We start from the raw sequence: 15166 nt of genomic DNA, 5'->3' as shown, positions 1-15166 counted from the left end.
CTGGAGGAGGAATGCCTCATCTCCTGCCTTGGGACCCTCCAACCACATGGAATCAATGTGAATTTCACCAATTTTCCCACTTCCCCTCCCCCCACCTTATTCCCAGTTCCCAACCTTTCAACTCGGCACCTCCTTAAATGGTCCTACCTACCCACTCCACCCTTCTCTCCGACCTATCACCATCACCTCTATCCATCACACCCCTGCTACATTCCACCCCCCCCCCCCCCAACTCCACCCCTCTCCCATTTGTGTCTCAGCCTCCTCAGCCCACAAGCCTCATTCTTGATGAAGGGGCTTTTACCCGAACGTCGAATCCCCTGCTCCTCAGATGCTGTCTGACCTGCTGCGCTTTTCCAGCACCACACTCTCTGACTCTGATATCCAGCATCTGTAGTCCTCACTTTCTCCAACAAAACCAACCCAAAGTTATCCAACCTAGGAAGTTCTAAACAGCTCAGTCCTGACTTTCCCTGATAATCTAGGTATAATTCAGAGTTTTCCAGCAAGATCCATACCTGTCTGGATGTTTGCAGACTCGCCAGCAGTTTTCTGTTGTAAAATTTCAGAAATAATGGAAAGGAAGTGGTCTAAGATCCTGTGTCCACGATATTATTACAGAGTGAACCACACAATCAGGAAATGGACTGAACATAAACAACTGTCACTGGATTGAACTTTTCTCTCCACAGATACTGTCAGACCCACGCGGTTTCTCCAGCAATTTCTGTTTTTGTTTCAGATTTCCATCATCTGTAGATCTTTGTTTTATGAACAAATTAGACAGGCAGGAAGTTGGAAGAACTCAGCAAGCCACCAAGAGGTGGAGAAGTCAACATTTCAGGTAAAATCCTTCTTTCGGAATATATAACTTTTTGATTCCAGCATCTGCAGTTTTTTTTAAGTCATAGAGTCATAGAGATGTACAGCACAGAAACAGACCCTTTGGTCCAACCCGTCCATGCCGACCAGATATCCCACCCCAATCTAGTCCCATCTGCCACCACCCGGCCCATATCCCTCCAAACCCTTCCTATTGATATACACATCCAAATGTCTCTTAAATGTTGCAATTGTACCAGCTTCCACCACATCCTCTGGCAGCTCATTCCATACATGTACCACAAAACGACACGACCAGCTATCTCTAGTAGCCATACACTCAGACAACCAGCAACATGAATTTGACTGGGAAAACACCACTATCATAGGACAAGCCAGACAGAGAACAGCCAGAGAATTCCTAGAAGCATGGCATTCATCCCCAAACTCCATCAACAGACACATTGACCTGGACACCATATACAAACCACTACAGCTGAAACTGACACCTGGAAACGGCAAGAACATCCATCAACAGACACATCGACCTGGACCCCACATACAAATCACTGCAGTTGAAACTGACACCCGGAAGCGGCAAGAACAAACCAATATAAATACCGGAAGAAACATCAAAGCAGCGCTTCACACGAGGCTCCAACAGCACTGATGATGTTCCCTAGCCAGGGAACGAAACGTTTGCAGCAAAAACTTCCAGCTCGGCGAGCAGAACCACAACAACGGACACCCGAGCTACAAATCTTCAATCAGATTTTAATCTACCCCTAACATCTGTCCTATACCTACCACCCCTTAATTTAAAGCTGTGTCCCCTAGTAACAGCTGACTCCATTAGCGGAAAAAGGCTCTCATTGTCAACCCTATCTAAACCCCTAATCATCTTGTACACCTCTATCAAATCTCCCCTAAACCTTCTTTTCTCCAATGAGAACAGCCCCAAGTGCCTCAGCCTTTCCTCATACGATCTTCCTACCATGCCAGGCAACATCCTGGTAAACCTCCTCTGCACTCGTTCCAATGCCTCCACATCCTTCCTATAGTATGGCGACCAAAACTGCACACAATACTCCAGATGAGGCCGCACCAGAGTCTTATACAACTGCAACATGACCTCAGGACTCCGGAACTCAATTCCTCTACCAATAAAGCCCAGTATGCTATATGCCTTCTTCATAGCACTATTTACCTGGGTGGCAACTTTTAGAGATCTGTGTACATGGACACCAAGATCCCTCTGCTAATCCACACTACCAAGTAGCCTACCATTAGCACAGTAATCCATCTTCTTGTTACTCCTACCAAAGTGAATCACTTCACACTTAGCTACATTGAACTCCATTTGCCACCTTTCTGCCCAGCTCTGCAACTTATCTATATCCCGCTGTAACCTGCCACATCCTTCTTCGCTGTCCACAACTCCACCGACTTTCGTGTCATCCGCAAACTTGCTCACCCAGCTTTCAAGCCCCTCCTCTAGGTCATTTATAAAAATGACAAACAGCAATGGTCCCAAAACAGATCCTTGTGGAACACCGCTAGTAGCTGCACTCCAAGATGAACCTTTACCATCAACTACTACCCTCTGTCTTCTTCCAGCCAGCCAATTCCTAATCCAAACCTCTCATGCACCCTCAATGCCATACCTCCGTAGTTTTTGCATTAGCCTACCATGGGGTACCTTATCGAACGCCTTGCTAAAATCCATATACACCACATCTACTGCTTTACCCTCATCCACTTCCTTGGTCACCTTCTCAAAGAACTCAATAAGGTTTGTGAGGCACGACCTGCCCTTCACAAAACCATGCTGACTATCTTTGATCACATTATTCCTATCCAGATGTTCATAAATCTTATCCCTTACAATTCTCTCTAAGACTTTGCCCACAACAGAAGTGAGACTCACTGGCCTATAGTTACTAGGGCTATCCCTACTCCCCTTCTTGAACAAGGGGACCACATTCGCTATCCTCCAGTCTTCTGGCACTATTCCCGTAGACAACGATGACATAAAAATCAAGGCCAATGACTCCGCTATCTCCTCCCTAGCTTCCCAGAGGATCCTAGGATAAATGCCATCAGGCCTAGGGGACTTATCTATTTTCATCCTTTCCAGTATTCCCCAGACCTCTTTCCTACATTCCTCAAGGCCATCCATTCTAATCACTTGTGACTCAATATTCACATCAGCAACAGTGTCCTGTTCCTGAGTGAATACTGACAAAAAGTATTGATTTAGTGTCTCTCCAATCTCCTCCGCCTCCATGCACAACTTCCCACTACTGTCCTTGACTGGACCGATACCTACCCTAATCATCCTTTTATTCCTGACATACCTATAGAAAGCCTATGGGTTTTCCCTAATCTTACCAACTAAGGACTTTTCATGTCCCCTTCTTGCTGCTCTTAGCTCTCTCTTTAGATCCTTCCTGGCTACCTTATAACTCTCAATCGCCCCAACTGAACCTTCACGCCTCATCTTTACATAGGCTGCCCTCTTCCCTTTTACAAGGGATTCCAATTCCTTATTAAACCACGGCTCCCTCACAAGACCCTTTACTCCCTGCCTGACTGGTACATACTTATCAAGGACACCCATTAGCTGTTCCTTGAACAATCTCCACATATCATTTGTGCTCTTCCCTTGAAGCCTATTTTTCCAATCCACGCATCCTAAGTCATGCCTCACAGCATCATAATTTCCCTGCCCCCAGCTATAACTCTTGCCCTGCAGTGCACACTTATCCCTCTCCATCACTAGAGTAAAAGTCACCGAGTTGTGGTCACTGTCCCCGAAGTGCTCATCTACCTCCAAGTCTAACACTTGGCCTGGTTCATTACCTAGAACCAAATCCAGTATAGCCTCACCTCTTGTTGGCCTGTCTACATATTGTGTCAGGAAACCCTCCTGCACACATTGGACAAACACCGACCCATCTAACGAACTTGAGCTATAGCTTTCCCAGTCAATATCTGGGAAGTTAAAGTCCCCCATGACAACCACTCTGCTACTTTCACTCTTCTCCTGAATCATCCTCGCAATACTTTCTTCTACTTCTCTCGGACTTTTAGGAGGCCTGTAGAAAACTCCTAACAGGGTGACCTCACCTTTCCTATTTCTAACCTCAGCCCAAACTACCTCAGATGGCAAGTCTTCCTCCATCGTCCTTTCCACCGCTGTAATATTATCCTTGACAAGCAATGCCACACCTCCCCCTCTTTTACCCCCATCTCTGACCCTACTAAAACATTTAAACCCTGGAACCTGCAACAGCCATTCCTGTCCCTGTTCTACCCACGTCTCTGTAATGGCCACAACATCGAAGTCCCAGGTACCAACCCACGCTGCAAGTTCACCTACCTTATTTCTTATACTTCTGGCATTGAAGTATACACACTTCAAGCCACCTTCCTGTTTACAGGCACCCTCCTTCGAGATCGATGCCATGTTCCTAACCTCCCTACGCTCCAGGTCCTGTACCCTAAAGCTACAGTCCAGGTTCCCATGCCCCTGCAGAGTTGGTTTAAACCCTCCCAAAGAGCACTAGCAAACCTCCCCCCAAAGATACTGGTGCCCCTCAGGTTCAGGTGTAGACCATCCTGTTTATAGAGGTCCCACCTTCCCCAGAAAGAACCCCAGTTGTCCAGAAACCGGAATCCCTCCCTCCTGCACCATCCCTGTAGCTACACATTTAACTGTTCGCTCTCCCTATTCCTCGGCTCTCTATCATGTGGCACGGGTAACAAACCAGAGACAACAACTCTGTTCGTTCTAGCTCTGAGCTTCCAACCTAGCTCCCTGAAGGTCTGCCTAACATCCTCACCCCTCTTCCTACCTATGTCGTTGGTGCCAACGTGGACCACGATCTGGGGCTGCTCCCCCTCCCCCTTAAGGACCCGGAAAACACCATCAGAGACATCACGTACCCTTGCACTTGGGAGGCAACATACCAATCGTGAGTCTCTGTCGCCCCCGCAAAACCGCCTATCTGTGCCCCTCATTATTGAGTCCCCAATAACTATCGCTCTACCTTTCTCCACCCTTCCCTTCTGAGCAACGGGGACAGGCTCCGTGCCAGAGACCTGAACCCCATTGCTTACCCCTGGTAAGTCATCCCCCCCACAAGTATCCAAAACGGTATACTTGTTCTTGAGGGGAATGACCGCAGGGGGTCCCTGCACTGGCTGCTTCCTCCCACTCCCCCTCACTGTCACCCATCTCTCTATAACTTTCGGAGTAACTACTTCCCTAAAGCTCTGATCTATGACCACCTCTGCCTCCCGAATGATCCGCAGTTCATCCAACTCCATCCATCTTCTAAGGATTCACTCGATCGATCCTGTCTGTACCTGACATATGCTTCCTTTTTCTTAACCAAGCCCTCAATCTCTTTAGTCATCCAGCATTCCCTATACCCACCAGCCTTTCCTTTCACCCTGACAGGAATATACTGTCTCTGGATTCTTGTTATCTCATTACTAAAGGCTTCCCATTATCCAGCCATAACTTTACCTGCGAACATCTGCCTCCAATCAGCTTTTGAAAGTTCTTGCCTAATACCGTCAAAATTGGCCTTTCTCCACTTTAGAACTTCAACATTTAGATCTGGTCTATTCTTTTCCTTCACTATTTTAAAATGAATAGAATTATGGTCGCTGGCCCCAAAATGCACCCCCACTGACACCTCAGTTAACTGCCCTGCCTTACTTCCCAAGAGTAGGTCAAGTTTTGTACCTTCTCTAGTAGGTACATCCACATACTGAATCAGAAAATTGTCTTGTGCACACTTAGCAAATTCCTCTCCATTTAAACCTTTAACACTATGGCAGTCCCAGTTGATGCTTGGAAAGTTAAAATCCCCTACCATAACTACTCTACTATTCTCACAGATAGCTGAGATCTCCTTACAAGTGTGTTTCTCAATTTCCGTCAGACTATTAGGGGGTCTATAATACAATCCCAATAAGGTGATCATCCCTTACTTATTTCTCAGTTCTACCCAAATAACCTCCCAGGATGTACTACCGGGAATATCCTCCCTCAGCACAGCTGTAATGCTATCCCTCATCAAAAACGCCACCACCACCCCCCTCTCGCCTCCCTTTCTATCCTTCCCGTAGCATTTGTATCCTGGAACATTAAGCTGCCAGTCCTGCCCATCTCTGACCCATGTTTCTGTAATTGCTATGATATCCCAGTCCCATGTTCCTAACCATGCCCTGAGTTCATATAAGATAATCAGAGGGTTAGACAGGGTGGACAAGGACAGCCTTTATCCAAGTACGGTGACGGCGAGCACGAAGGGGCATAGCTTTAAATTAAGGGGTGATAGATATAGGACAGATGTCAGAGGTAGTTTCATTACTCAAGTAGTAGTAAGGATATGGAATGCTTTGCCTGCAATGGGAGCAGATTTGCCAACTTTAAGTACATTTAAGTCGTCATTGGACAAGTATATGGACGTACATGGAATAGTGTAGGTTAGATGGGCTTCAGATTGTTGCACCAACCTGTCACACCATCGAGGGCTAAAGGGCCTGTACTGCGCTGTAATGTTCTATGTTCTGTGTTCATCTGCCTTCTCTGTTAGGCCCCTTGCATTGAAATAAATACAGTTTAATTTATTAGTCCTACCTTGGTCCTGCCTGCCCTGACTGTTTGACTCACTTCTGTTCTCAGCTGTACCCGTCTCGGATTGATCTCTTTCCTCACTATCTCCCTGAGTCGCACCCCCACCTTACTAGTTTAAATCCTCCCATACAGTTCTAGCAAATCTCCCTGCCAGTATATTAGTCCCCTTCCAATTTAGGTGCAATCCGTCCTTCTTGTACAGGTCACTTCTACCCCAGTAGAGATTCCAATGATCCAAAAATGTGAATCCTTCTCCCCTACACCAGCTCCTCAGCCATGCATTCATCTGCTCTATCCTCCTATTCCTGCCCTCACTAGCTCGTAGCACTGGGAGTAATCCAGATATTACTACCCTTGAGGACCTTCTTTTTAAATTTCTGCCTAACTCTCTGTAATCTCCCTTCAGAATCTCAACCTTTTCCCTTCCTATATCATTGGTTTCAAACTGGACAATGACCTCTTACTGGCCCCTCTCCCCTGTGAGAACATTCTGCACCCTCTCTGAGACATCCTTGATCCTGGCACCAGGGAAACAACACACCATTCTGCTTTTTCTCTACTGGCCACAGAAACATCTGTCTGTATCTCGGACTACAGAATCTCCTAACATAATTGATCTCTTGGAAGCCGACGTCCCCTCGTTGCATTAGAGTCAGTCTCAATACCTGAAACTTGGCTGTTCGTGCTACGTTCCCCTGAGAATCCATCACCCCCTATATTTTCCAAAACTCCCACATCTGACAGGAAGTACATATCACTGCAAAGGCCATTTTTGCTCCTTCACAATCTACAGACCCAGAAAATAACACCATCTTATTCCTTTACAAAACACTGCACCAGTTAAATTAATAGCTATGGCTTATATTTTAAGTTTAATCGAGAGACTTATCTCCAAAAACATAATCAAGAAAGAACCCACTGTACTCACTAATGCAGCCTTTCTCTTGGACAGACTTAAAACAACAATTAACTTATCTGATTCTGTATTGTGAACTTCGCCCAAACCAGTTCCTCCAAGATTAGTTGCAAAATTCACTGTTTGTTAATTTTGCCAGATGCACTCCGATGTCCAGTGACACATGAATTCAAAAACAGCAAAGGCAGTAACTGTGCAGATTCTCTCTCTCTCTCCTGCACTTCTAATGAACAAGCTCGAAGTTTTTAAAAAGTAAAGGTTCTACAAATTTAACACCTAATTTACAAAAACATACTGAGTATAATTATTCCTAATGCTAATTGAAACATACTTGTTAAGATAGTGGCATTATTAAAATCTTCATCTGTTTGCTACTTGTTCGTAATAACACATTTACCAATAAAAATCAACTGTTTCATTTTGAAGTACAAGTAATGAATGCAAAACAGATTGACAGATTAATGATCATGATTATCAGGGACTAGGAGGGGGAAGATTATTTCTGCCATTAATTGGTCAACCTTTTTATAAAGTCATCTACAACTTCACTTTGTATAGCACACAGAGGAAAGTTTCCTCTGAACCGAGTTATTCTCATCAGAAATGTTGTCATGGAGTACCACAGAAGGAAATCAAATACTTTAGTAGAGATAAGGATGAAAAGCAAACTGAAGGCAACTGAAGAAAAGAGCATATCATCTTCGTGTTGTACATTTTCTAGTTACCATATACAACTAACACTAGCAGAAGTTCAAGCCACTTCCATCGTACTTTGTTCACAAATGGATATACAAGAAATACCAGTGGAAGACAAGAAAATTAACCCTTAATTTTTACTTTAGGAGCAGATGCAATATACCTTATCTATACGATTGGTTTCTAGATATATGCTACTTGCACACAATTGTTGGGAAATCACAGGCAAACCCACAATGCCCAACATGCACAGCCAACAAGGGCAGCACATCACTGATCATTTAACTAATTTGCAGAATGAGCACTGTGTTTGGTTTAGTAGAAATCAAATCAAATTTGCAAATTCAACTGCTGCCATTCAAAAGTTCAAAACCTCATTTGTTGGATGGTGATTTTTAAAAATATTATTGTTTATTTTCACAAGGGAATATCAAGTCAGATTTTACTGCAGTTGAAAGATGATAATAAACTGTGAGATCCTGCCAGAGTTGCAGAAGTTTGTAAAATATATTGTGTATCATCTCCTGTGTGAAATCACTCCACATAAGAAAAACATGTCAAGACTTTGAAGAGAATTTAAAAGGGATCTGTATGATAATAACTGGGAAGAGAACCTAGAGAAACTGTAAATGTTCATGTAAGTGTAGGAAGTCAAGAATGGCCTAAACAGAATTGTTCAATCTGTTATGGACTAGGCCTGACCACAAAACATTCCTAAGCAGACAGCCCCAGACCATAACTTTGCAATTTGTTTCAGTGAGTGTACAGTGAAAATTACCCGGAGTAATCTAGCTCAGTTGACTACTAGATTTTAAAACAGACAAAAATTTATTCACAAAATTGCACAATGAAACACAAAGAACAGAACAGAATAACAACACTTACAGAACTCAGTCTATCCAACTAGACTTATTAATACACAACAGTCCCAACAAGCAAAACCCCTTTAAAACCCAATGTAAACAGAACATACACTTACAGATCAAAGTTGAAGGGCAGAAAAGAGAGAGAGAGTGTTTCCACACAGCTCCCTCAAGACTGAACTAAAACTGCTCAGCTTAGCTAGCTAGAGAGCTGACCACTCCCCTTTCATTATACAGGTCACTGCTAAAACATGACCACTTTGGCCTGAAGTCTCAACTGTTTACATATAAACCAAAGGCCTCTCAAAACCCTTTTCACCTCTGTACCAAACCAGACTGTTTGGAGCCCGATCTGGTTTATTGCCATCTGAAAAACATCAAGGACAGAGTCTCCTTGAGCCATCAGCTTTAGAAAGAAAGGGACCAGCTTTGTGACAAAGATTATAGGGAACTTTGAGAAGATAAACTGGAATAAATAGTGAGTCAGAGCAAAGGACAGAAATGTAAAAGAATGAAAGAACAGCAGGTTGTGACATCAATCATCTCACCAGAAATAATGGCGGAAGTAAAATCACAACTTTTGGCAGTAAAATTAATCAATCTTTGGAAAGATGTTTGACAGAAATATAGGAGAGGGCAATGGGGTGGGACAATGAATAATTCGTTTAGCTATTCAGCACAAGCAGATTAGGTTACCGACCTTCCAGTTAAGAGTTAAATTCTGAGATTCAATGACATATATACCCCTTTAACAAAACAAGTGCAGAAAATTATATGATTTGATATCAGAAGGAGGGACACATAAGGAATTAGGATTAGAGCAAGTGCTCTCATTGAAATACAATCATCAATATTGACATAAGCGGCCTATTTACAATAAGAAGCAGGTTCCTGGACCAGGTCCAGAAAGCCGCGATACTGAAATATTAGACAGTGGAGAACTTCAACAAGTTTCAGTTTTTGAAGAGTGAATCATTTATAGCCACTTCCTCATCCAAGATTTATTGAATAATCTGAGGTTATTATTCAATCTTTTTAAATCACACCATGATTCTCACTGATTTATGTGAATCATAGGGATGGACCCCATCCAATCAAACAAACTACAGCAACATTTGTGCAAATATTTTATTCAAAGTATTGGAAGAACTGTTAACAGTTCAGACAAAAGACTGAGATGAGCAGTTTAATACTGCAGTTACATTAGATCTCCATATTGCTAGAAGATGGTAAACATTGCACATTTTGATAAAGTAGCAATTCATTGAAATGACTTTGAAGAATTTAAAACCAATAATGGACTCAGCAAGAAGCAAAACTCAAACACAACGGTATGTTGAACATTATCCGTAAATAGGATCCAAAAAGGTACACCTTTTGCAATTCCTGAGATTTCCAATTTAAATTGATATTCCCCTCTGGTGGTATTCTTGGTATATACTGCATTTTTAAAAGATTAAGTCTATTATAATCTTAACCAGGCTCGAGGGGATCAATTGAATATTACTGCAATTGATTTGATTTATATCGTCACAGTGAAAAGTACTGTTTTGTGTGCTAACCATATCTCACATAAATACATCAGGATAATGGAACAGAATGCAGAAAATAGTGTTACTGTTACAGAGAAGATGCAGAGAAAGATCAACTCTAATGGGGGGGGGGGGGGAGAGAGGGGGTGGGGGGGGGGGAGTTCATCAGTAAATTGTGGGGTTTAGCCCCATCTCAGGAAAGGCAGGTCTGAGTTTCGGATCTCACCCAAAAGTCGGTTTGCTCACCCCCCCCCCCCCACAGCAGCTTTGTGAGATAACAGCTGGGACCGCAGAGCACCGTCTGCGAGACTATGAACTAAATTAAACTATCAAAGTATGAACAATCAATGTCAAAATCCGCGCTGCTTCAAAGGGGGAGCCTTGTCAGCACAATGACTGGAGATGGTTGGAGTAAAATCTCCAGCTCCAACTGCCCTCCAGTTTGGACACTGAGCGGTGCCAAGTTATTTTAATCATTGAAAAAGTCAGGACTGGCCACGGAATTCAACAAACTGTTTCATTCCAAACTATAAACTACATAAACCTTGGCGCAGTTGCTGCTTTGATTTCTCGGTCCCCAGCGGAAACTTTCTCCGTTATTACAGCGGCTTCAGTAACTGCACAGCTCGCGGTTAAACCCGCGAAACACATCACAATTTGGAAGAAATTTACTAAAAATATTATTATTTCTCGATTACATTAACATCAGAAACAATGGAACTTGGAGCTGTCCAAATTCCAGCCACTAACTGCTGCAATGTTCCAGGTCACTCTCTGTAACAGAATCAATGGGGAAACTCTGCACCTGATTCTAGCCCAAGAGCCGAATGGCCGCACTCAGGGATAGCCCCCAATCCGAGCAGAGTCCCACTGTCCCTCCTGGCCCTGAGTGATAGACAATACCTGCTCCTTACCTGAGCTCAGCCGGGCCAGGGTGGGTAAGCGGAATTTGCCCACGATCAGATCCAGGGGTAAAGAGACCGAGCTCCAGCGGAGGTCAGCGCTGCCCGGAGCCTTCTCCATGTCCCAGCATCACAGCGTGAACCGCCGGCAGCAGCGGGAACCGGGAACCCCGGCCCGGAGCGCACAGCAGCCCGGCCACGCCATCAGCAGCCCGGCCCGGGACACAGGAGACAGGAGACAGGAGAGGGAGGGAGAGGGAGAGGGAGAGGAGAGCGCCCCAGCTCCCACACTGCCACCACCACCTCCTCCTCCAGCTCCCAGCCCCCAGTCCCTCCCACTCCCAGTGTTTCCGTCGGGGTGATTGATTACGGAATTCTCCCCTGGAGCTCCACATTGAGCAGAGTATGGAAGCGTTCAGGGACATGACCGTTATTTCCCCATCTCAGAAAGAAGATGCATTCACACCGAGCGAAAGAAATACTGATTAAGAACTCTGACATCACGAACTTAGTCAGTTAATTTTCCAGGGCTCTACAAAAAGAAAACATCTTCAGAATATTTCACTTAAAAAAAAAAGGCACCGGGATATCTGCTCCTGTAGTACTGACTTCAGGGGGTGGATTTTGGGAAAACTTCAACTACCTGCTTTTGCAATTTCAGTCGGAGGTGGAATAATTTATCATAAGCCCATTCACAATACTTTGCTGAGTTTCAAAAAACACAATCACTTATTCTCAAAAAGGAACTGTAAACAAATTTTGATTGACAGTTTTAAAAGGTAGTTAAAGAACTATCTGCCTTTGGTATATTTAGTGAAACGTATTTTCTTTAATGTTAAATTAACCTCTTAAGGGAACTTTTTTTCTGAAATGACTTTCTTTGATGGAGAGGTTTTCACACGGTGTGTTTAAATGATGTCTCTATTAGGTTATTCAAAAATAAACTTCCAATATTCATTTCAAAATATCTCCAGGTTAGAATCCACCTACCAGGCCCACTGTCAAGGAAAGGCTGCCAGCATTCTCAAAGATCCATCCCACCCTGACAATGTTTTTCTACAACCTCTACCATCGGGGAGAAGGTACAGAAACCGGAACACACGAACCAGCCGGTTTCACAACAGTTTCTACCCTACTGTTGTTAGATACTGAATGGCCTCTCAACCTCTTGGTATTCACCTGTACCTGTTTTTGTTTTGCCACTGTTTACCTATTATTTATTTATTCATGCTATTTAACTCCGTGATCTGCCTGTAGTGCTTGCAAGACAAAGCTTTTCACTGTGCCTTGGTACACGTGACAATAAATTCAAATTTCCATACAGCTGAGTGGTTATGAAGGACTCATTGGAGGTGTAGGGCTCAAGGAGGGATCATGGTGACATGAAGGATCATAGAGGTGTAAGGGAGGAGAGCAGGAACAGGAGAACTGGGGGACAGCATAGAGATGAGTGCGTAGCAGTGAGTAGGGACAGAGATGATTATTTAAGGGGGTTAGAGGTAATACAATTTATGAATGGCAGCCATTATTAAACAAAGAACAAAGAAAATTTACAGTCCAGGAACAGGCCCTTCAGTCTCCAAGCCTGAGCTGATCCAAATGTACTATCTAAACCTGGATGGTCAATTCCTAAGCCTCTGTATCCCTCTGCTCCCTGCCTACTCATGCATCTGTCCAGGCACATCTTAAATGATTCTACTGTTCCTGCCTCTACCACCTCTGCTGACAATGCATTCCAGATGCCTACCACCCTCTGTGTGAAGTACGTGCCACGTGTATCCCCTTATGCTTTCCACCTCTCACCTTGAAAGCGTGGACTCTCATTATGGAATCCTTCACCCTAGGAAAAAGCTGGTCTCTATCCACCCTATCTTACCCTTCACGATTGTGAACCTCAATTAGGACCCCCTCAATTTCCTTTTCTCTAATGAAAATAAACCTAACCCACTCAATCTCCCTTCATAGCTAGATTCTTCCATATCAGGCAACATCCTTGTAAATCTTTTCTGCAACCTCTCCAAAGTGTCCACATCCTTCTGGTAATTAGATTCCCTACAGTCTGGAAACAGACCCTTCGGCCCAACAAGTCCACACCGACCCTCCAAAGAGCAACCCACCCAGATCCATTCCCCTACATTTATCCCTGACTAATGCACCTAACACTATGGGCAATTTAGCATGGCCAATTCACCTGACCTGCACATCTTTTGGACTGTGGGAGGAAACTGGAGCACCCGGAGGAAACGCACGCAGACACGGGGAGAATGTGCAAACTCCACATAGACAGTTGCCCAAGGTGGGAATTGAACCCGGGTCCCTGGCGCTGTGAGGCAGCAGTGCTAACCACTGAGCCATTGTGCAGCTCAAATGAGGCAACCAGAACTGTACACAGTATTCCAAATGCGGCTGAACCACCTTCCTGTACAATTTTAACATGACTTGCCAGCTGTTGTACTCAATACCCCATCCAATGAAGGAAGGCAAACTACATGCCTTCTTTACCATTCTATTCACCTGTGCAGCAACCTTCAGGGTACAATGGACCTGAACTTCCAGATCTCTCTGCTCATCAATTTTTCCCAAGGCTCTTTCGTTCAATGTATAATTCACTCTAGAATTGGTCTCACCTAAATGCGTCACCTCACATTTGTCTGGATTGAAAACCATCTGCCACTTTTCTGCCCAACTCTCCAGTCTATCTATATCCTCCTGTATTCTCTGACAGTCCCTTATGCTTTCTGCTACTCCACCAATCTTCGAGTCAGCTACAAACTTACTGATCAGATCAACAGTGCCCTCTTCCAGATCATTTACGTATATTACAAACAACAGTGGCCCCAACACTGACCCCTGTGGAACACCACTGGTCACCTTTCTACATTTCAGGAAACTCCCTTCAACTACTACTCTCTGTCTCCTGTTGCTCAACCAGTTCTTTATCCACCTAGCTAGAACACCCTGCACACCATGTGACTTCACTTTCTCCATTAGTTTACCACGGGGAACCTTGTCAAACACCTTACTAAAGTCCACGTATATGACATCAAAAGCCCTTCCTTCATCTATCAATTTGGTCACTTCCTCGAAGAACTCCATTAAGTTGGTAAGGCACGATCTCCCCCGCACAAAACCATGTGTCCTATCACTGATAAGCAAACTCTTTTCTAAATATAAATAGAACCTATCCCTCAGTACCCTCTCCAGCAACATTCCCACCACTGACATCAGGCTCATTGGTCTGTAGTTACCCGGAATATCCCTACTACCCTTCTTGTACAGGGGGAAAACATGAGCAACCCTCCAGTCCTCTGGCACCTCCCCTGCATTTAAGTATGCCATAAAGTTATCTGTCAGGGCCTCAGCCATTTCCTCTCTCACCTCCCTCAGCAACCTGGGAGAGATCCCATCCGGTCCTGGGGATTTGTCCACCTTAATAATCTCTAGCCTATCCAACACATCTTCCCTACTTATGTCAACTTCTATTCCTAATCTCAAGATGCATCCTGTTCCTCTCCTCAGTGAACACTGATGCAAAGTAATCATTCAGAATCTCACCCATTTTCTCAGGTTTGACACACAGCCTTCCTTTCTTATCCTTTAGGGGCCAACCCTTTCTCTAGTCACCTGCTTGCCTCTTATATAACAATAAAATACATTGGGATTCTCCTTAATTCTGCTTGCTAAAGCTATTTCATGACCCCTTTTAACCTGCTTGATTCCTTATTTAAGATTGGTCCTACTCTCCTGATATTATTCCAGGGCTCGTTCTGTTCTTAGCTGCC

At 44.1% G+C, this 15166-nt stretch overlaps 1 protein-coding gene across 1 annotated transcript in view; it reads right to left on the bottom strand.

Moving 5' to 3' along the window:
- gareml (GRB2 associated, regulator of MAPK1-like) overlaps window positions 1–11505 on the bottom strand; it is a 286660-nt gene extending 275155 nt beyond the window's left edge. Inside the window, exon 1 of the mRNA XM_060822069.1 lies at window positions 11397–11505. Within this exon, the coding sequence (XP_060678052.1) occupies window positions 11397–11505 (109 nt within the window). The remainder of the gene's footprint in view (window positions 1–11396) is intronic.
- Window positions 11506–15166: the final 3661 nt, after the last annotated feature.

The sequence above is a fragment of the Hemiscyllium ocellatum genome, chromosome 3, assembly GCF_020745735.1.
Source record: "Hemiscyllium ocellatum isolate sHemOce1 chromosome 3, sHemOce1.pat.X.cur, whole genome shotgun sequence".
NCBI lineage: Eukaryota > Metazoa > Chordata > Chondrichthyes > Orectolobiformes > Hemiscylliidae > Hemiscyllium > Hemiscyllium ocellatum.
This window is presented reverse-complemented; position numbering and strand designations above follow the sequence as displayed.